Raw genomic sequence first — 23,051 nt, forward strand, 5'->3', positions numbered from 1 at the left:
TATATAAAAACAGAATCGAATGTGAAGTTTAAAAAACAAATTAATAAAAAACAATCCATACACCAGATTACTGGCGTCCTCCTTTCATTAAAAAAAAAAAAAAAAAAAAAAAAAAAAAAAATTGGACTTGAACAGCTGTAGGTTGAAGTTTGGAGGGAAACAACTCTGGGGAAGCGAGTTCCAGAGAGATGCAGTTCGGGGAACAAAGATTTCTGATAGGCAAAAGGTCCGCAATATGGCTGTGTGACGTTTTAGTCATGAGCACTAACCATTTGCCCGTGTAACACTAGGGAAGGCATGGAGAGGTGACATAATGGACGGAACTTCGCCTGAGCGTTTGCCATAAAAGTGTAAAATAATGCAGGGGAGGCAATATTCCCTCTTACTTGTAGGGGAGGTAGTTCATTTGTAATAGCAGGGTTATTAATAATTCCAACAGCTTTGTTTTGTATTTTGTCGATTTTTAATGCAACCCCCCCCCCTCTCTCTCTCTCTCTCTCTCCTATATATATATATTAGTGGTAGGTGGTGACGACCATCATCCACTCACTTGATGTAGTGCTGCCCACTTCTTAACGTTTATCATTCTTTTTCTGTGCCTGCCCTCCTCTTTTCCTATTTCTCCCGTCTTTCCTGTCACTTCTTACTGCTTTTCTTTCCTTTACAGGTGGCTTTGCATTGAGTGACAAGCCAAATGGTTTCCTGTAAGTCAAGAAACCATTTACAACCAAGAAACCATTTACAACGCTGGGTGGTAACCATATAACCAAACCATACGTGCTCCCTACCTGTCAACAAGTGGGTTGGTGGAGGGTTAGTGCCCCTCCCCGTAAAACAAATAACTCAGTGTCAAATGACCACCCCTTACGGGATTATGGCGTCTGGCAATAGATAGACAGACATGTAGATAGATAAATAAATAGATATACAGATGCAGTAGATTCACCATGGGGGAAGCTTAGTCTCAATATGAAGAGATTACGTTGGTGTTTATATATATATATATATATATATATATATATATATATATATATATATATACATATACGGTATTTTAAATATTATATAAGATTGCGTGTGTATAGGTATTAACTCTGCACTTGGTTCCTTCTCCTCCTTCCGTTCTGAATCGTATCTCCAGTTCATCCTTCCTCCCCACCCCTTTCCTCTCTCTCCTCCTCCCTGCTCTGTTCTCTCTCACAGATCACTTCCCTCCATCCCTCACCTCACCTTCCCCGTCCCTTCCCCCATATCTGTGCCGTAACCTCCCCCCAGCCCATGTTCAGTAGTGTGTGTGTGTGTGTGTGTGTGTGTGTGTGTGTGTTAGATTTCTTAGCTGTATTGTTAAAGATTGAACCTTGCTGAGTAGAGTTTTAGTATATCCCGTCACTTCCTTCATCTAACAATCCGCCCTTTGATAACTTAATCGTACATATAATGCGCCAATGCATCTACTTTCCCTACCCCCCACTCACCCTCCCTCCTTCCCTCTCCTTATCTGCTTCCCCAACTTTTTTTTTTTCTCCCAATCCCCATTTTTTAGCTCATTCATCCCATTTATTTTCCCTCCCCTGCCTTTTCCCACCTTTCTCTCCCTCAGCATATCATAACATATTCTGTAATCACACCTTTAATTTACATAAATCAGCAGGCGAAATGCCTACCTACTTGCATTGTACGAGTATTTCGGTTGACGTCAAGTGATTTTACGATGGTCAGGAGAAAATTAGGACTCCAGTAATGGTAACAGCTGTGACAGCGGTCTGGTCCAGAACAACTTCGGATATTTTCCAGCTTACAACTCACGTTTTTCAGAAAATGGCATGCATCCGAAAGCTTGAAATACTTCCCTTGTCCTTATTTTATAGTTTATGGGTCGTATTCTAAGTGGCTTTAAACTTGTATTAATTGTCTCTTCCTTATTTTATAGTTCAGTGGGTCGTATGCTAATTGGCTTTGGAGATTTTGTAATAGCTTCTATAGTGATTTATTTTGCACATTACTCCCCATTAAGCCCTCGTGTGTTATTGATGCAAACTTTGCTGATACTAAAGCAACATAATATACAAGTGAGTGTTAAGTTTTAATGAGCTAATAATACATCGCTAAGAAAAATATGGTGCAAAGTATTATGCGATTCACAGAACTTTTAAGGCATCGGATCCCCTGGCATTCCCAGAAGATCACTGAGGCAGATAAGTCAGCGAAAGAGCATGGAAGTAGCGATTTTGCAGTGATAATTGACGTCACAATTTAAGTGCATCCCACAACACACAGAAACAGTATGTTACCATTAATGTGATACTTTGGCCCGGCGATAGCCGCTGGCCTTCTTCCACTCATATCAGTGTTGTTAAAACATTAATGGAACTGCTACAATGATATAAAAAGTGCCTTATAGTTTCTTTTTTTTTTTTCTTTTTTTTTTTTTCTTTTTTCTTTTTCAATTAGAAGTTCTGAGAGGAGTTACTTGAGAGGAGCGTGTGGAGTGACGGGGAGGGATAGGTTGACGAATGAAGAAGTGAAGGAACGTTGTGGGGTGGATGTGGATGTGGTTGAGAAGATTAGGAGAAATACACTGAGGTGGTTTGGACATGTGGAGAGAATGGAGAATGAAAGACTGACTAAGAGGGTGTATGTAGGTGAGGTGGAGGGAGGGAGAGGGAGGGGTAGAACGAGGATGAGGTGAAGGGATGGAGTTGAGAGGTATATGAGGGAGGGGGGGGTGAGTTGGGGGGAGGGTAGTCAAATGGTGGGTGACAGAGCGTCTTGGAGGCGTTTTGTCTGCGGCCACCCTTTGCGGGAAGCATGCTCTCCAGTTCAAGTTTCTATAACTGTCAGCACCAAACTACATGCACAGTACACACTACACTTTCTTTTTCAAAATTCAAACAACAAATCATGGCATCTTAGTATATAACCTTGGAGTCCCCGGGGGAGGGGGGGAGACCATAAATGCCCCCACCATCCGCCCCTCTCCCAGTGACGACTCTTTGAGCTGCCTGGATCCACTGTCTGACTCACTTCTTCATTTCTGCAACATTCGCGGCCTTTCCTCTAACTTTCACTCTGTTGAGCACCACCTCTCGTCTTCTAAACCTCACCTTCTTTTCCTAACTGAGACTCAGCTGTCTGAGGCAGTTGACGACAAACCATTTTCTGTATCCTCCTACTTTCTTTATACTCATTTCAAAGCCAAAGGTGGCTGTTGTGTATATGTCCGCAACGACTTATCTTGCTCACGTGTTCCTGAACTTGATTCTTCTGAATTCTCTGCTCTCTGGCTTTGGCTTTCCAGTCATTTTCTGACTAAATATATCTGCGCTGTTTACTTATCCCCTAATTCTACTATGAAAAATTTTTGACTGTCATACTTCTACGATGGAACAAATTCTATCCAATTCTCCATTCTCTGAAATCTCCATACTAGGAGATTTCAATGTTCACCACTACCACCATTGGCTCTCCTCTCCTTTCACTGATCCACTTGGTTAACAAGCCTACACCTTTTCTATCCTTAATGACCTAGAGCAACTTGTATCCCTGACCTCCTTGGAGAGAGCTCCAACATACTTGACCTCTTCCTTACAACTAATCCTTCTGCTTACACTGTTAATCTTTCCTCTCTGTTGGGCTCCTCCGATCATAACCTTATTACCTTAACCTGTCCTATCACTCCGGTACGGCCTGTGGACCCTCCAAAGAAACGTCGACTGTGGCACTTTGGAGCTGCAGATTGGGAGGCCCTCAAGCAGTACTTTTTTGTTTTTCCATGGAATGATTATTGCTTCCATGGCCGGGAGCCATCTGAGTGTGCCTTGCGCATTACGGAGGATGTAGACTGTAGCACCAGTCGAGCAGGGCAGTACTCCCGAGGTGGATGGGAAGCTGATGACAGGGAGTGCTGGAGCTCCCGTTTCATCAGCCCTCAGTACTAGTTCCTGACCATCCCCCTTTGCTGAACTTTTTCAGTGTCTCAGTTACACAGAGAGTAGGCCAGCATGCTCTCCAATACAAATTTCTCCAACTATGTACACCAAACTACAGTACATGCACAGTACACACTACACTTCCTTTTCCAGAATTCAAATAAATCATGGCGTCTCAGCACTCAGCCTCGGAGACCCCAGGGGGGGGACCATAAATGCCCCCACATTCTGCACCTCTCCCGGTGATGACTTGAGCTGCCTGGAACCACTGTCTGACTCACTTCTTCTTCATTTCTGCAACATTCGCGGCATTTCCTGTAACTTTTGCTCTGTTGAGCACCACCTCTCCTCCTCTAAACCTCATCTTCTATTTCTAACCGAGACTCAGCTGTCTGAGGCAACTGACAGCAAACCCTTTTCTGTATCCTCTTACTTTCTCCATACTCATTTCAAAGCCAAAGGTGGATGTTGTGTATATATACACAACTACTGATCTTGCTTTCGTGTTCTTGAACTCAGTTCTTCTGAATTCTCTACCCTCTGGCTTCGGCTTTCCTGTCATTCTCAGACAAAATATATCTGTGTTGTTTACTTATCCCCTAATTCTACTGACTATCAAAAATTCTTTTACTATCTTACTTCTATGATGGAACACATTTTACCCATTTCTCTATCTGTCTATTGCCAGATGCCATAATCCCATACGGGGTGGCCATTTGACTCTGAGTTATTTGTTTTACAGAGAGGGGCACTAACCCTCCACCAACCCACTTGACACGTAGGGAGCACGTATGGTTTGGTTATATGGTTACCACCCAGCGTTGTAAATGGCTTCTTGGCTTACGGGAAACCATTTGGCTTGTCACTCAATGTAAAGCCACCTGTAACGGAAAGAAAAACATTAAGTAGTGACAGGAAACATTATAGGAAGAGAGGAGGGCAGGCACAGAAAAAGAATGATAAAGGCTAAGGAAGAAGTAGGCAGCACTTATCCATTTCACCTTTCTCTGAAATCTCCATACTAGGAGATTTCAGTGTTCACCACCACCTTTGGCTTTCCTTTCACAGATCCACCAGGTGAACAAGCCTACATCTTTTCTATCCTTAATGACCTAGAGTAGCTTGTACAGCACCTTACCCATATCTCAGACCGCCTTGGAGAGAGCTCCAACATACTTGACCTCTTCCTTACAACTAATCCTTCTGCTTACACTGTTAATCTTTTCTCTCCATTGGGCTCCTCCGATCACAACGTTATTACCTTAACCTGTCCTATCACTCCGGTACGGCCTGTGGACCCTCGAGGGAAACGTCGTCTGTGGCATTTTGGAGCCGCGGATTGGGAGGCCCTCTGGCAGTACTTCTTTGATTTTCCCTGGAATGATTATTGCTTCCATGGCCGGGAGCCATCTGAGTGTGCCTTGCGCATTACGGAGGTTATTCTCTCGGGGCATGGAAGCATACATTCCTTTCTCGTATCCTTTGTCTAATGCAAGAAAGCCTCGGTTTAATCACACTTGTTCTAATGCTGTCCGCAACAAGGAGAGGGCCTACAAAAGGTACCAGAGCCAACCCATCCCTGAATCACATCATCTTTACGTTTCTGCCCGGAATCGTGCTAAATCTGTTCTTCACTCTGCTAAAAATAATTTCGTCCGTACTAAATGCTCTCAACTCTTCAACTCGAATTCTTTCCACTCCTTCTGGCACCTTGCCAAAAACCTTTCTAACAACTTTACCTCATCATCCTTCCGTCCTCTTTTCTCTTGTGATGGTTCTGTAGCTATTTCTTCTACTGATAAAGCAGATCTCTTCACACAGACTTTCTCCTCCAATTCCACCTTAGACGATTCCGGTGCTGTTCCTCCATCACTTCCCCCCTCTGTCTTCCTCATGGCTGACATTAAAATTTCTTCAGGTGATGTTTTTTCTGCGATCACTGGCCTCAATACTATCAGGGCATATGGACCTGATGGAGTCCCTCCTGTTGTTCTCAAGAACTGTGCTTCTGTGCTTACACCCTGCCTAGGCAAACTCTTTTGCCTTTGTCTGTCAACTTGTACCTTTCCTTCTTGCTGGAAGTTTGCTCTCATTCAGCCAGTCCCAAAGAAGGGTGACCACTCCCAACCCTCCAACTATCGTCCAATTGCTTTAACGTCCTGTATTTCAAAAGTTTTCGAGTCAGTTCTCAATAGAAAAAATTTAAGGCATCTTTCCTATCACAACCTTCTTTCTGATCGTCAGTATGGGTTCCGTCAGGGATGCTCCACTGGCGATCTTCTCACCTACCTTTCACACCCCTGGTCATCCTCCTTTCGGGACTTTGGCAAAAGCTTTGCCATTGCACTTGACATCTCAAAGGCTTTCGATCGAGTCTGGCATAAATCTTTAATTTCCAAACTGCCCACTTACGGTTTCTATCCTTCTATCTGTGCCTTCATCGTTAGCTTCCTTTCTGGTCATTCTATAGCTGCTGTTATAAACGGCCATCGTTCTTCTCCTAGATCTATCAACAGTGGTGTTCCTCAGGGCTCTGTCCTATCACCAACTCTTCCTTTTATTCATCAATGACCTTCTAAGCTGTACATCTAACCCTATCCACTCATATGCTGATGACTCCACCCTTCACCTTTCCATTCGGTTCTTGCAACGCCCATCTCAGCAGTTACTTTAACAAACAAGGGATGAGGCTATGGCACACGTAATGTCTGACTTGGCTCATGTCTCTGACTGGGGTAATAATAATCTGGTTGCTTTTAATGCATCTAAGACTCAGTTCTTACACCTATCAACCCGACAAAATCTTCCACAGGTATACCCACTAATGTTTAATAATATTCAGCTTAATCCTGCATCATCCTTGAACATGCTTGGGGTTTCATTTACTCGGGACTTACCTTGGAAAGATCATATTACACGTCATGTAAAATCTGCTTCCAAGAGATTAGGTGTGCTAAGCCAACTTCATTCTTTCTTTACCCCTGCACAATTGTTGACTCTATACAGGGGTTTTATCCGCCCCTGTGTGGAGTACAACTCTCATGTGTGGGGAGGCTCCCCACATACAGCTGTTCTCAATAGGGTGGAGTCAAAGGCTTTTCATCTCATTAACTCTCCTTCTCTTACTGACTCCCTTCAACCTCTGTCTCTTCGCCGCACTGTTGCATCTCTGTCTCTTTTCAATTGCTACTTTAATGGTCACTGCTCCTCTGAACTGTCTGCATGCATTCCTCCACCTCTACGACGCACCTGTCTAGCAGCAAACTCTCATCTCTTTTCTGTCCAACTCTCTAATGCAAGAGTTAATCGTTACTCCCAGTCCTTCATTTATGCAACAGGTCAACTCTGGAACTGTCTCCCTCTGTCTGTATTTCCTGCTGCCTACGATCTCCAGTCTTTCAAACGCAGTGTGTCCATGCATCTCGAAATGATCGGATCTTGAATTTGGCTCTCTATTGTATTTTGTTTTTCTCTTGGAGGGGACTGTTATTGTGGGCTCATGGCCTTTGGTTCCTTCTTCCTCTTGTAAAAAAAAAAAATTCAGGCATGGAAGCATACATTCCCTTCTCATATCCTTTGACTAATGCAAGAAAGCCTTGGTTTAATCACGCTTGTTTTAATGCTGTCCACAACAAGGAGAGGGCCTATATAAGGTACCAGAGCCAACCCACCCCTGATTCACATATTTTTTATGTTTCTACCCGGAATCGTGCAAAGTCTGCTCTTCGCTCTGCTAAAAATAATTTCATCCATCCTAAATGCTCTCAACTCTTGAACTCGAATTCTTCTCGCTCCTTCTGGCACCTTGCCAAAAACCTTTCTAACAACCTTACCTCATCATCCTTCCCTCCCCTTTTCTACTGTGATGGTTCTGTAGCTCTCTCTTCTTTTGATAAAGCAGATCTCTTCGCTCTGACTTTCTCCTCCAATTCCACCTTAGACGATTCCGGTGCTGTCCTTCCATCACTTTCCCCCCAGACCTCCTTATGGCTGACATTAAAATTTCTTCAGCTGATGTATTTTCTGCCATCACAGGCCTCAATACTAACAAGGCATATGGACCTGATGGAGTCCCTCCTGTTGTTCTCAAGAACTGTGCTTCTGCGCTTACACCCTGCCAAAGTAAACTCTTTCTCCTTTGTCAACTTGTACCTTTCCTTCTTGCTTGAAGTTTGCTCTCATTTGACCAGTCCCAAAGAAAGGTGACCATTCCTAACCCTCTAACTATCGTCCAATTGCTTTAACAACTTGTGTCTCAAAAGTTTTCGAGTTAGTTCTTAATAGAAAAATTTTAAAGCATCTTTCCTATCACAACCTACTTTCTGATCGTCAGTATGGTTTCCATCAGGGACGCTCCACTGGCGATCATCTCACCTACCTTTCAGACTCCTGGTCATCCTCCTTTCGGGACTTTGGCGAAAGTTTTGCCATTGCAGTTGACATCTCAAAGGCTTTCGATCGAGTCTGGCATAAATCTTTAATTTCCAAACTGCCCTCTTACGGTTTCTATCCTGTCTGTGTCTTCACCTATAGCTTCCCTTCTGGTCGTTCTATAGCTGCTGTTGTAGACGCCCATCGTTCTTCTCCTAAATCTATCATCAGTGGTGTTCCTCAGGGCCCTGTCCTATCACCAACTCTCTTCCTTTTATTTCATCAGTGACCTAAGCTGTCGTGTATATCTAACCCTATCCACTCGTATGATGATGACTCGACCCTTCACCTTTCCATTCGGTTCCTGCAACATCCATCGCAGCAGTTGCTTCAACAAACAAGGGATGAGGCTATGGCATACCTAATGTCTGACTTGGCACGTATCTCTGACTGGGGTAAAAATAATCGTGTTGTTTTTAATGCATCTGAGACTCAGTTTTTACACTTATCAACCCGACAAAATCTTCCACAGGAGTACCCACTAATGTTTAATAATATCCAGCTCAATCCTGCATCATCCTTGAGCATGCTTGGGGTTTCATTCATTCGGGACTTATCTTGGAAAGATCATACTACATCTCTTGTAAAATCTGCTTCCAAGAGCTTAAGTATGCTAAGCCGACTCTGATCCCTCTCTACTCCTGCACAGTTGTTGACTTTATACACGGGTTTTATCCGCCGCTTTGTAGAGTACAGCTCTCATGTGTGGGGAGGCTCCCCACATACAGCTCCTCTCAATAGGGTGGAGTCAAAGGCTTTTCGTCTCATTAACTCTCCCTACTGGCTTCCTTCAACCTCTGACTTTTTGCCGCTCTGTTGCATCTTTATCTATTTTCTATCCCTATATCAGTGGTCATTGCATCTCAGAACTGTCTGCTTGCATCCCTCTACCTCTACGACGGGCGTGCAGCACCCATCTGGCAGCCAACTCTCATCCCTTTTCTCTCCAGCTCTCTAATGCAAGAGTTAACCGTTACTCCCAGTCCTTCATTTATGCAACAAGTCAGCTCTGGAACTGTCTCCCTTTGTCTGTATTTCCGGCTAGCTGTGATCTCCATTCTTTCAGACGCAGTGTGACCAGGCATCTCGAAATGATCGGATCTTGAATTTGGCTCTCTCTTGTATTTTGTGTTTTTCTCGGAACAGTTTGCGGGCATATGGCCTTTTGTTCCTTCTTCCTAGCATATATATATATATATATATATATATATATATATATATATATATATATATACACACATATATAACTTTCTCATATTTAAGCATTCGTCGCAAATGCTTTTCTTTGTATAGTCAGCACAAATTCGCCGTAAGCCTGATCGTGTGATGTAGGTCGATTTGTCAGGCAACGGTGTATGAGAACTAGTTGCCACATAAGATTTTTTACGCTCAAAAGACGTGTTTGTAAGAAAAAGTACTGTAAATCGCCCAGAATGCAATATTCTATATATCTAATTAGCAAAATAGTGTGGTAAAGACGACAGAAGAATGTTGTGGAATGATGAAACTTCCACTCTGTCCCCCGTACCCCTCCCGATGACCCTTCCCAGCCTACATTTCACCACACCTCCCTCCCTGCTCTCTTTCATTTCCACTCCCCTCTCTCACCACCCTGTCTACCTTATTATCCACGACGCTAATCGACGTAATAAGCTGCACTGTTCTCTACTTCTTATCTTTTCTTGTGACCTTTTTGTTTCTTTACATTCGTGAGATTCTTGCCATGCCACAATCTTTTTTTCCCACTCTTTACTTCAAACATGATGCAGCAGTTCGAATCATTATGGTTCTAATACTACTTCATGAATCAGTGAACAGTTTGAGGAGAATGGGAACATTTACCGTGGAAAGAGAGAGACAGGTAGGAGGAATGGGCACGAATGTTTGTTTAATTTCGCCTGTTGAAATAATAGCCACCGACTGCCAGACTCACTCAAAAAAAAAAAAAAAAAAAAAAAAAAAAAAAATCACAAGAACGAGACCACAAACTTTTCTGTATCTAGCGACTGTCGGTGGTGACAAGGGATGGAGAAAAGGAGTGGGAAGGAGACAGGGAGGGTGAGAATGGGACTCGAACAGGAAGGAATATGGATAATTAGTCATATATACAGTTAGTTTTATTAACGCATTGCGAGCAGTTGAGAACAGGACAGGCTGGGTTTAGTAAACAGTGAAGAGAATTGCGATGCACCAGTCGGGTTAGTGCCGTGGATAAATGAATGAATGAGGGTGGGGAGAGGATAAAGTGGAGAGACATGAACATGGGTGGGGTGTAGGAGGGAGAGAAGGGGTGGGGGGGACATCAGGAGGAGTAAAGGGGAGAGAGGGGAAGGGAGCTTAGACACGGTAATAATGAGGAATGCCAGAATATTACGCTTATATGTCAGGGCCGTAATTTCTGGGGGGGGGGGCTAGGTGGGCTATAGCCCCTCCAATGTTTTCTGCACATTACTTTGTCAAAACTTCAGCTATGATTGTGGGCTTGTAAGGCTGAACTTGAAAATAAAATGAAAGAAAAACTTTGAGTAGTATTGTTCAAAATTCAAACAAATTACGTGTGTTTGATCAAATACTTCTAAATTTGATGCAAGTTGAATATAAACTGTTTGATCAAATATTTCTAAATTTGATCCAAGTTGAACAAAAACTAAATTGTAATAGTACTTAGATATTGATTATTTTATCATTTCCCTAAGAATAAAGGAAGGGCGGTATATTTCAACCTGAATTCTAACGCAGGCGTGAAAGAACAGTCTTGGGAGAAGCGCAGCATAATGAAGCAAAAATGTAAAATGGCCAAATTATTAAACTAATTCATCTTTTGATTTGAACATTTAGATTGGCAGAAAGTGAAGCCTTTTATTTAAACACCCACCCCCCATCACTAAACATACATGCCTCATTAAACATGAATTTTTAGGAAGAATCAATCTGAAAAATATCGGATGATCTACAAACTTAAGCGCTTCAATTTAATTTTAAGTTTGTAGCACGGAGGTATATACATTTGGTGTAGCCCCCCAAAATTCTGTTAAAAATTACGGGCCTGTACGTCGTTCCACAACATTCTTCTGTCACTCTTGCACTTTTTTATACTAATCAAATATGGTATACAGAATATTGTACTCTAGGCAGTCTCTAGAACCACTTCTTAAAACACATCTTTAAAGTGTACAAAACTCTACGTGGCAACTAGTCCCCTTACGCTGTTGCCAGACAAAAGGACTCACATCATACGAGTGGACTTGCAGCAAATTTATGCTGACGACTGTACATAGGAAAAGAGATAGGGAGTTCTAGCTTCTATCTCCGTCGTTTATTGTGTCTAACTTTGCCTAACTTAACCTCACTTAACCTAATTTAATTTAGTCAATACGTAGGTTCGATACAGTTGGAGAACTTAAATGAATTTAGTTTGAACGATTATGGACGAAGCTGCGAGCCAAACAGCCCTCACTTCTACACCTTATCTACTAGTACTAAAAAATTGCATTTGCAAGGAATGTACATAGAAGAAATATTGGTTATGCATAAACAAAATGATGAACACATTAATTTAGTTTTCCATGAGTTTGATGTAATGCTGATATATTACTGAAATGAAAGAAAAGGATTCGGGAGCCGAATGCTAATCGCCCGCCAGAATGTGCTGTTGGCCAAGTTACAAGTGCGGCCCCGTCGCCGGGAAGGGGGGGCGAGCACCCCTCCGAGAGGGGGCTGAGGGGAGGGGTTGGGGTGAGTCCCTGGGGGGGTGCAGGCCCCCCCTGGTGGGGCAGGGGGGGCTCAGGAGATTTTGTTCATATCTTGATACCCTGAAGGTTTCATGTTGATAGCTCAAGCCGTTCATGAGATATAATGGTGATAAAGGCGGATGATAAAAACTAGTTGACCTTTGGCAGCCATTTTGCTGACCTTTGCCCAGAGTTCTCATTTTCGAACTCAGCCAAGATTTTGGCCATATATTGATACCCTGAAGGTTTCATATTGATAGCTCAAGCTGTTCATTAAGTAAAAACGGTACTAAAGGCAGGTGATAAACACTAGTTGACCTTTGGGAGCCATTTTACTGACCTTGACCTTGGCCCAGAGTCCCCATTTTTGAACTTGGCCAAGATTTTGGCCCTGTCTTGATACCCTGAAGGTTTCATGTTGATAACTCAATGCGGCCAGGGGACTTTGACCATTCAGTGAGGAGGCAGACTGCCATTTTTGCCCATCTGGTGGGTTGTGGTCTGTTACCTGTGTGTGGCCAGTGAGGGCGGCCAGCCACCCAACCGGCAATGTCAGAAATTTTATGTTTGGATATAGACAAAAATCTGGATACTGCCAGAATAGAGCCAAGGCCTACCTTTCAGATACGGAGCATGTCAGGATACAGAGGATTCGGATAATCAGATGATTGCTGTACTGTATAATGCAGTAATCACTTGATTATCTGAACACTGTATTCAGACATGCTCCGTATGTGGACATTGGGCTTTGTCTGTATTATTTCCATATCTGGATCTCTTTGTTCATATCCGAATATAAAATTTCTGACATGGCCAGTTGGACAGCCTACAAATTTTAAAAATTTGTAGTCCGCAACCCACCAGATGAGCAAAAATGGCTGTATGCCTCTTCACCGAATGGTCAAAGTCCCGTGGCCGCTTGGATCGCTGGGAACATACCAGCCACCACATGAGTAATATAGACCCTAACCCACCAGCAGAGCAAATACTGCCCATCCTTCTCACCAAATAGTCAAAGTCCCCCGACTGCCCCCCCCCCCCCCATTTATACCAATATAAGCAGTGTCTCAGGGGGCAAATTTGACCGTGGAAATGTTTTTCTTTGTGCTCATGGAAGTAGCCACTGCTAGGTTCTGAGCTCTTTGTGTGTCAAAGAAACTTAAGAAGCACTTACAGTTCCCAAGAGGGTTAAAATTCTTTTTGCAGCTATCATTTTCATTTATTTTTTTGTGGATTTTTGTAGTTTATGCATTGTTTTCTTAGTGTCTAGCATGATATTAGATATTCCTATGTGTGTTTTGAAGTCTGCATAGCTGAAAGACCAAAGAAGACTGCCACAGTTAGGAGGGGTACGGTTCATATAGGTAGGGTATTTGTGGATTTTTATTGTTTATGCATTGTTTTCTTAGTGGCTAGCATTATATTGGATATACCCATGTGTGTTTTGATGTCTGAATACAGCTGAAAGACTGGAGAACACTGCCACAATATGGAGGGTTACTGTACATAATTGGTTGGGTATACGTAGTAAGTTGGGTATAGGTATGGTACAGGCACAGTAAAGGATTTTGCTCTGTATCCAGATTTTGTCCATATCCAGACATGTCTTTGGCTGTATTACATTGGATAGTCGAGGGATTACTGTAACTGTTTTCCATTAAAAAGAGTATATACTCGTATATAGGCAACGGTAATTACAGTAAAACCTCGATATAACGGACATCTATAGACCGGAATTCGCTTTTATCGGACTCGAGGAGCTACCGGACTATATTCCTATATATCAGAAAAAGTCTGATAAAGCCAGAAGCAGTCCGGACTGCCAGGCCACTTCAGCTATGTTCACTACAAAAAGGCAAACAAAAGACATGTTTATCAGTGTACAGTACAGTATTATTACTGTATATATATAACCATTTGATTAATGTAATGAAGTTATAACACAGTACAGTACAGCAGTGGTAGTCAAAACAGTTTGAAAACCGTTCATGGGATCCGGACTAATGTCTGATATATCAGAGAAGTCCAATTTAGCAGGGGGAAGTCCGGATGTTGCTTTTATCGGAATTTCGCATTTTTCGGAATGGCTTGGGCTCTAATTAGTCTGTTATCATGAGGTCTTGCTGTATGTAACATGAGTAAGTTATAGTTGGACTCCCGCCCGTTTGCGGCTGAGGTGTGGCCCGCACCTGTGTACAGTGGTGCCACGTTTCCCCAACTTGCGATGTGAAACGGAAGCTATTTATGTACAAGGCATCACAAATTCGATAAATTCAGATGACTAAAACTTACACTTGTGTATTTTGATGGATGAATCAACAGTAATCTTATTATGCATAAAATATTTATACAGTAGCTCAGAAACATGGCATACATATTGTACAGTGTTGCTAAAAGATATTGTAGTCACTTTTAATGGTTTTTAGCGTAGTTTTAGGGTGGGTAATAATATCACAGTTATGGATATAAGATAATGAGCCTGAAAAAAGAAGAAATATGCCAATATCCAAAGTAAAAGAAATAATTCATGTAATTCTTGTGAGTGGCAATACTTACACACCCAATCTGGCCTAAAATAAAGTACATACCCCTTCGTATACCCAACCATAGCATGTACAGGTGTTGCTTGGGAAAAATGCTCACATTTACTGGCTTTTACCATAATTTTAAGGGCGAGGAATAATCACATTTATAATCATAAGCTAATATGTAGGACAAAATAGTAGACATATGCCAATACCGAAGTAAAAAAAAAAAAAAAAACTATTCACTCGCGAACGGCAACACTTCCACACCCAGTCGGTGGCCTTGACAGATAGCTTCCTTACAGAGAGAGAGAGAGAGAGGCAGGAGAGGGGCATGCATTGAATGCATTGTCGGCATCACTAAATATAACAAAACCAAATTAACAAATGAAAGCACAATTATAAATAACTTATAAAAGAATCAAAAGTACTCAGGGTGGCTCACATTTCCCACCACGTGGTAGGTGAATCCAGCTCCCCCTTCCCCTTCCCTCCCTTCTTAATCCCTCCTGGGTGTCTCAGGTCAAATCCCCCTTCACACTTCCCCTCCCCCCTGGACCACCACCCCAACAAACCCACATCCACACTCCCACCCACACCTACACCCACACCCCACTACGTCGGGGTGTATGAATCAGTAACGTAACAAACCTCTCAGCAGACAGTAACTTTGACACTCCATCTACTACTAAATATAACAAAACCAAATTAACAAATGAAAGCACAATTATAAATAACTTATAAAAGAATCAAAAGTACTCAGGGTGGCTCACTTTTCCCGCCAGGAGAGAGAGAGAGAGAGAGAGAGATAACGGTATAGAAAACGTGGCAACACTGTACACAGGTGAGGGCCACACCACAGCCGCAAACGTGCGCGAGTCCTACTGTAGGAATAATGTAGAATACTGAGTAGTGATTAACTTCCAATTGGTTATATTTCAATGAGAACTACACATTTTGGCAAACACTCGTATAATGGACACTCTCAGGCAGTTTGGTGCGATTACCCCAGACTTGGCGTGATTACCCTCATTGGGCAGTATCTAGAATTTGGAAAATTAAACCAAATGACATGCAGTGATTGAAAAGTGATCAGATTTTGGTAATTTATACCTTTGTTTCATTTTCCTGAACAGATTGTAGCAGGTGGAAGTGCGTAGTTTTGAGAAGCTGTGTAGCTGATTTATATGTTATTAAATTGGTAAAATACAAGATTATTAGTGGCAGTGTTGAACTACCTTGAGATTGTGATGTTGCTGGAAAATCATATGTAGACTCAACCTGGAAGAAAGAAATAGATAAAAAATACACTCAGTAGTGAGCAGAAAACATTGTTATCATTTTAGTAACACTGATAAGCTGGGCATTAGGGAAAGTGAGGTAATTAATGATTGGTAAAGGAGTGCTCAGACTGTAGAGAAACTGATCCACCACAAGTATAGCTCGTCTACCCCAACTTGTCCTAAAGTTGCCATCTGTTCAGCTTGAATGCATCCATCTCAGCATGCCCTAAAACTGCCATCCCCTCATCTTGAATGCTGAATTACAAAGATATATTCATATTAGAATGTGAGACTATTCATGAGAAAAATGTTTGAGAAATGATCTGCTGCTGCTATTTAATTGTGATAAAAGCTGCAAAAGGATGATAGTCTCAGTCAGGTTATTATGGATGAACTATAGTTTGTAGAGTTGCTAACTGAATGCCATCACTGTTTCACCATTTACTGTGATAATGCAAAGAAGACATACTACTGTGCAGGAGTTGGCAGACAGTGCAACCATAGGAGTATTGTACTGTAGTAATTAGTGTCTTCCCCCCCCCCCCATTTCCCAGTGTTCCACCCCTTGCTCAGGTTTGCAATAGGAAAGTTCTGTAGGTAAAACAGAATATACAGTACAGGTGTAACTACCTCATCAGTGCTTTAGTTTATTCAGCTGTCAGCTGTGAAGTACACATTAACTACTTCACAGCAGGCACAGAAAATGTAACTACTGTAATCATTTTTGTACTATCTCTTCTGTGTATGAATAATGGACTGTGCAGTCATTACAGTTTGGCTACCTCAAGACATACGGTACCATGTCTGTATATGTAAACTTACAGACCTACTCACACAAAATTTGTGAGTTCCATATTATGCCCTCCATGGTGTAGGGGTCTGAAGCTAGGCTAGTGTAGTTCAGTATATTTAAGGGCAGTGATCAGCCTACTTCCAATGGCATTATATGATTGATAAACGACCAGTCATCTCTTAAGGATCAAGCCTGTGTAATGCCACCACTCTGGCTGGGGTGTTCTAGCCTGTTGACCACCTAATTCACCACTTCGTGTGGTTCGTTGCCTCAAGATTAGTTGTTGATGTGAAAGCTGCCCCAAGCCTTCAAATCTGTCAGTGTTAATGTGGGAGAAAACCAAAATGCTGCTTCTGGGTATTATAAGCCCTCGACTTTTCCAGGTATACTTAAGCTGCATGTATGTGCTTAACAGTAGCTGTCGTACTTTAACTCCTGTGTTAATTCATGAAGTAGTTGTGCATTTATTGCCTAACCTCTTCAAAACATTTGATGTCATCAGGTGATATTGTTTTTCTGAATCATTAAGGGACCAAGCTAAATATTATCAATTGATAGTAAAAAATTAACTAAGGGAGATAGCCAATCATCATACTAATTTGGTTTACAAATATGTGTGGAATATACAAATTGCTGTTACTGTACTTCCTCATTGCATACATCATTAAAGTACTTGCTGCCACCATCATATTTGATGCAGTATTTGAATATGGATTTGGGTGGTGGGTGTAATAATTATATCCACCACCCAAAGCCCCTATACAAATCTGTTTATCTACCTGTAGCCAGACATATTAACCTTGTAAAGGGTGATCACAGACTGATTACCGGTACCTCCATGTCACTCTGTCATCTGCAGCTTGGCTGCACAAAAATTGAAGCTTCAGCCATATGACTAACTGTAGTACTATTTTGTAAAGGATACTGAGCAACCAGTGTTGTATAAGAATGACTTTTGTCAGTTAGTACTTGGTACTGAGGTGCCCAATAGCCAGGACAGGACAAGTGCCACAATTAGGCTGTGACAAGCAAAATACTGTATACCTGTAGTTAAATTTACAAAACCTTCCATAGCCCAAACTTTGAAAACAGAGAAGATATTGGAGTGTGTCAAGTGGCCGATTGCAGCATTGGTTATGTAAATCTTTATGCATAAGTTAAAAAAAAAAAAATCATTGTTTACAGCAAACTTTTTTTTTTTTTTTAACAAAGATCATGTTAGCTAATTTAATAATAAATGGGCAGGAAATGAGTACTTTTCAAATATCAGTGGTCCATATTACTTTTAAAGTTCAGCATAATGTTATGGGTTGTGTACAGTATAACAAATAAAACGTGTTTTTTAAAATCCATTTTCTGTGTCAGTAAATTGAATATCTAGGTGTCCAACACTTATTGAAGTTAGTAGGTGTCACTTCACAGTACATCACACTTCCATTGATCTCATGCATACATAAAAGCAGTTTGAATCTATATCATGGTGGGTCGAATTCCTATGAACTTAGAGTTGCTAGTTTGAAATATGATGGAAATGATGCTCCATCACGGTCACTACGCCACTGTGCAGATGGTTTTTTTATATTATGTACGCCCACTCCAGCAACTTTCACTCCAAAATTGAGAAAATTATGACAAAAATGAAGAATTTGAGTGATACCTGTTAGAGGATTTCTCTAACGATTTAGCTTTGAACAAACCACGAATTCATCTGCTTGCCCGTATTCAGTATCTACAAACAGTATTCTGCCAGTATTAAGAAAAGACTACAAATTACAGATGTATATGAAACACCAAACAGTGGCAGACATAACGCATTTCCGATCTGTTCCATTAGGAAACGTAATCACGAACTGGGCATGTATGTTCTGATCAGAAGTCATTTTTACTCTCATGCTTCGGGAAATCTCTGCGAGACTCTTACATTGCAGAAGAATGCCACGTTGCACCTGGTGCCCGTAGACTTCTTGCGTGGTTGACGTTACATCTTTGATGCAATGCTCTACACTTTGAGAGTGACAAGGGGTAGTGTTGGTCCAAGATTATACAGTAGGTTCATTGTAATGTTCTTCAGAAGTGGAGGGATTGTGACAGACGATTTGTCTAGTTGCACCAGCTGGGTGTAGTCCTTGGCCTCGAAATCTGTCTTCAAAAATTTGTCGAACGCTCTGACATGTCGCTGTCGTTTTCCCGTGATCACTGAACGAGTGCAACAGCCATGCAACGTACGTGTGGATCTTCATCAGCAGCAGCCAACAGCAGGATATTTTCAGGGCAACTGAAGTAGCTCTTATTGCTGAGTATTGGACAAACGATGTTGTGATATTCTGGTGGCAATTCTCGCAATAGTTCCATCATATAGAAGAAATTCTTAGTGTCATCCTGACACGAACTGTTCGCTCATTCTTTGAACCAAGCTAGTGCTTGAAAGTTAAGAAGGAATGAAACAAGTTGTTTCAATACTGGAGATGGCTCTTCTGCCGACATGTAGAACCGCAGTGTATGGTTGGCTTCTGTTGGCCATCTTGCATGGTTCATTGGCCCTACCTGCACAGATGGTTTCAAAACTACGCCTTTGGCTCCTCTGACTTGCAATCCCAGACATGCGCGGTGCAAGTATCATTGATCTTTGCTGAGGTCCATCTCAGCTTCATTTGGTATAATGCAAGTTTTTCCACACACCCATTCATAGTCTACAATTGTCAAATCCTTTGGATCGAAGTCAAGGGATCTACCCACTTCCCCTCTGGAGCCAGTTGGATCTGTCATTGAAACATCAGTGGCTTCAAATGACTATCTGAAAACTACTTCAATGCAATGTAACAAACAGACAAGCCATTGTAATGGTCTCTCCAACTGGGTTTCTAGCACACAAATCACCCCATTCTTCTTGCCAGTGTTTACGTTCGTGCCATCGCAAACGAGCTTGCAGTGATTCTGCTGAATCAGTCTCATGGACAGCCGACATGATCTCCTTGGCGATTTCCACTGCTTTTCCACTTTCAGGGGAAACATGATCTATGTGAGCAGCATCATGGAAGCCAGTTACTGAGTAGTGGTCTTCCTTGATGATGACCCTCTCACCATGATTGGTTTTACTCTGAGTCTTTGTCAATTTTACCTTCGAAACCCAGACAAACTACCTTTGGCTTGGCACTTTGATGCTGTTGAATGGCAATATCCCTCCTGTATCTTCTTTGATGCCAAAGTTTGCTAGGATCAAGTTTGTTTTCCTCAGCAAGAATACCCATGTCCTTCAGTGCACCATTCATTGTGGAGCATTTATATCTCTGTCTTATTGCTTTTCTTTCCTATACAGTCGACTTTACATTGAGTGACAAGCCAAATGGTTTCCTGTAAGCCAGGAAACCATTTACAACGCTGGGTGGTAACCATATAACCAAACCATACGTGCTTCCTATGTGTCAACAAGTGGGTTGGTGGAGGGTAAGTGCCCCTCCCCATAAAACAAATAACTCAAAGTCAAATGGCCACCCCTTACGGGATTATGGCGTCTGGCAATAGATAGATAGATAGATGCTTGTTTGGCATCGGGCTGATACACCACATAGTTCATGTTATGCCAATCTGTTCTGATCCTGCTTGCCTCTCTCTACTTCAGTACCATCATTATCATATTGATCATCAGACATATTACAACTAGTATCATCAGTATCATCCCTACATGTTATTCCTGCATCTTCTTTATCATGCATGGCTTCCTGAATTGACTTTTCATGATGCTTTCTTTTCATTTGTCTGTTTGCAGCAAGTTCATATTTTGCTGTCTATTGCATATCTACTCTGCCGATGTACAATTTCCTACAACTGTTTTGGTCCCCCTGAAAGGGCCACTTTTCAAGAGGTATCTTGAAAGCCATGTCAAAAGGACACTCAGGGCTCTCTCAGGCATCAGCATTTTTGTAGCATTTACAGCAGCAGATGTCAGATAGTACATCAGAGCTGGCCAACTTCTCCAAGTAGTTGCTTGAAGTCCTCTTGTTTGCAGTGTATTTTCTTACCTCCTGAGCTTTTGTTATCAAGCATTTCACACAGGTGACAATGCTCATGTAGTAAATTATAGAAATCGATGCCTTCTCATTTATTTTTACAGTAGTTTCAGCATGGGCCTGCGTACATGATAATGGATTTGTCATTTTGTGTTCCTAGTATTCTCTGATGACATCTTTGCATGTACGTAGCAGATGCACTGGAAGACCACGAGGAAAATCAAATACGGAATATTTGTCCTTTTCCCTCATGTTGCAGGTAGCCATCATTCCAACACAGGGAATAAATGAATGCAAAAAGTTAAACTAACAGCTAACAAGCACAGCTTGTTTGTGTAACCAGTAACAAAGCCATCAAAATCGTTATCATCACTGTCAAAGCTGCCAAAGTTCGTATTATCACAGAATTATAACTGCGTTCATTTGGTGCAAGCATATAATAAAGTTGCTGGAGGAGCATTGGCCGGTTTTCAATAATACAGTTATATTTTGTGAATATAGTGTTTAGGGCATCAGAATATCCATGTTTTATTGAATTTTAGTATTTTGACCCACCATAATCTATATCAACAACTGGTTGTATTAACATCATACTGTACGAGCATCCTCATCTGTGTGAGGCTTGAACCCACCCCACTATTACCATGCATACTGCAGTAGGTTGGGATTTGTGGATCTGAAAAGAAAAACATCTTAATTATATGACAGCCACACATCTTCCAGACCTGCAGTGGTGAGGTGGGTTCAAGCTTCACACAAATGAGGGTATATAAAAGCAGTTTGCTTACATTTAGGATAGTGATGCTGGTCCTAGTATGAGGCCAATATGCTGGCCCTGGTATGGTACCAATATGCTGGCCCTGGTATTATACCAATATGCTGGCCCTGGTATTATACCAATATGCTGGCCCTGGTATTATACCAATATGCTTGCCCTGGTATGGTACCAGTATGCTGGCCAACAATAGGTGTTGGTCATGATCAGTGCATAAACACAAAACAAACTTACAAGAACTCTAGCCTTATCAACCCTGCTTCCATATCCAGCCACACACATATTTCTGTTTTGATATTTGAAAAGGCCTAATACCAAAGTGCTATCTGCCAGAACACATCAATTATAGTTTTGAGAAACCAGCACAGTACTATTGTATTTGACTACTGGTATTCCACACTAATCCAAACCCTCTTTCCCAAAGAAAGAAGAGAATTTCCCAGACACCCTATGGAAAAACTTTTTATACTGACCACCTGATCACATAGGGACTTGCCCTATTTTGGTATTTGGCACCTTAATTGTAATTTATACACTGGTGATTTTGCCTAGCACATGATGCATTCTGCCTGGGGATTTAATTTTATTCTTGCCATCTCCTGAGAATTATAGTAAGCTTAAGATAGACTTAAAAGAACTGAAGGAATTAAATATAGTCTTATTAAACTCCTTAGAATATGATAGTTTTTTCTTAAGTTGAATAATTTTATCTGGCAGCAGCAAAAATAATGTAAAGAGGACATCACCTAGATTCAGAGGTTTAATTACCATTTCTTCTGGTAGGACTATGACAAGTTCAGTCATGACCGTCGAGGGAGAGATGCCACACGGAAGCTGCTGCTATCGCCATCATCACACCATAGCCACCATGGAGGTGAACGGCGGGGCAGTACCAACGGCACGTCCACTGCCATGTTTCAACCACCACCCACCGACATCTACCTCTGCGACAAGTGTGAGAGCGAGTTCTACTCCCTGCGTGAGGTTCAGGTATGTCCAGGGTTGGTGTAATTCTGTGTAGAAGTGTAGATAGAGTAACAGATAATGGGATACAGTTCCCTCACCTGTTTTGATATGCACTTTCTTGAGCATAAATTCACTGGGTTGTCCCTGCTGGCTGTGGCAGTGGAAGATGTTACATGAATTATTTTTAAATGACATTAGTATTGAGACTTTTTTTTTTTTTTTTTCACCATTCTGTCCTTTCCCTCTGTTGAATAAGTTAATCTGACAATAGGCACAGTTACATCATGTGTGCTTCGTCTAAGGCTAGCTGGGAGTGTTGTTAAACCAAGGAATGGACAAACAAAGGAAAACTTAGTACAGTAATCCCCGTAATATCCGGATGCCCAATTCCTGGACACCCCAATTTGCGGACATTTTGGGCTCGGGACTTCATAACCCCAATATTGCCTCCAAAACACACACACACACAAAAAATCTGACCTTTTTCCCCCCCGTAATTTGAACCTGGTGCGCGGCGCGGACCAGCTGTGTTTTGGCACGTAGTTCCGCCAATGCCCGCTAGAGTGCCCCTGCATCCTACCCATTTCCCGCCTGTCCTTCATCGTGAGTGC

The 23,051-nt window shown here is 41.9% G+C and overlaps 1 protein-coding gene across 1 annotated transcript in view; it reads left to right on the plus strand.

Moving 5' to 3' along the window:
* ova (ovaries absent) overlaps positions 1 to 23,051 on the plus strand; it is a 425,539-nt gene that overhangs the window by 278,119 nt on the left and 124,369 nt on the right. The window contains exon 5 of the mRNA XM_080276474.1: positions 22,258 to 22,464. Within this exon, the coding sequence (XP_080132600.1) occupies positions 22,258 to 22,464 (207 nt within the window). The remainder of the gene's footprint in view (positions 1 to 22,257; positions 22,465 to 23,051) is intronic.

Source organism: Coenobita brevimanus, chromosome 65, assembly GCF_032717465.1.
Source record: "Coenobita brevimanus isolate Jiangsu-jjx chromosome 65, ASM3271746v2, whole genome shotgun sequence".
Taxonomy (NCBI): Eukaryota; Metazoa; Arthropoda; class Malacostraca; order Decapoda; family Coenobitidae; genus Coenobita; species Coenobita brevimanus.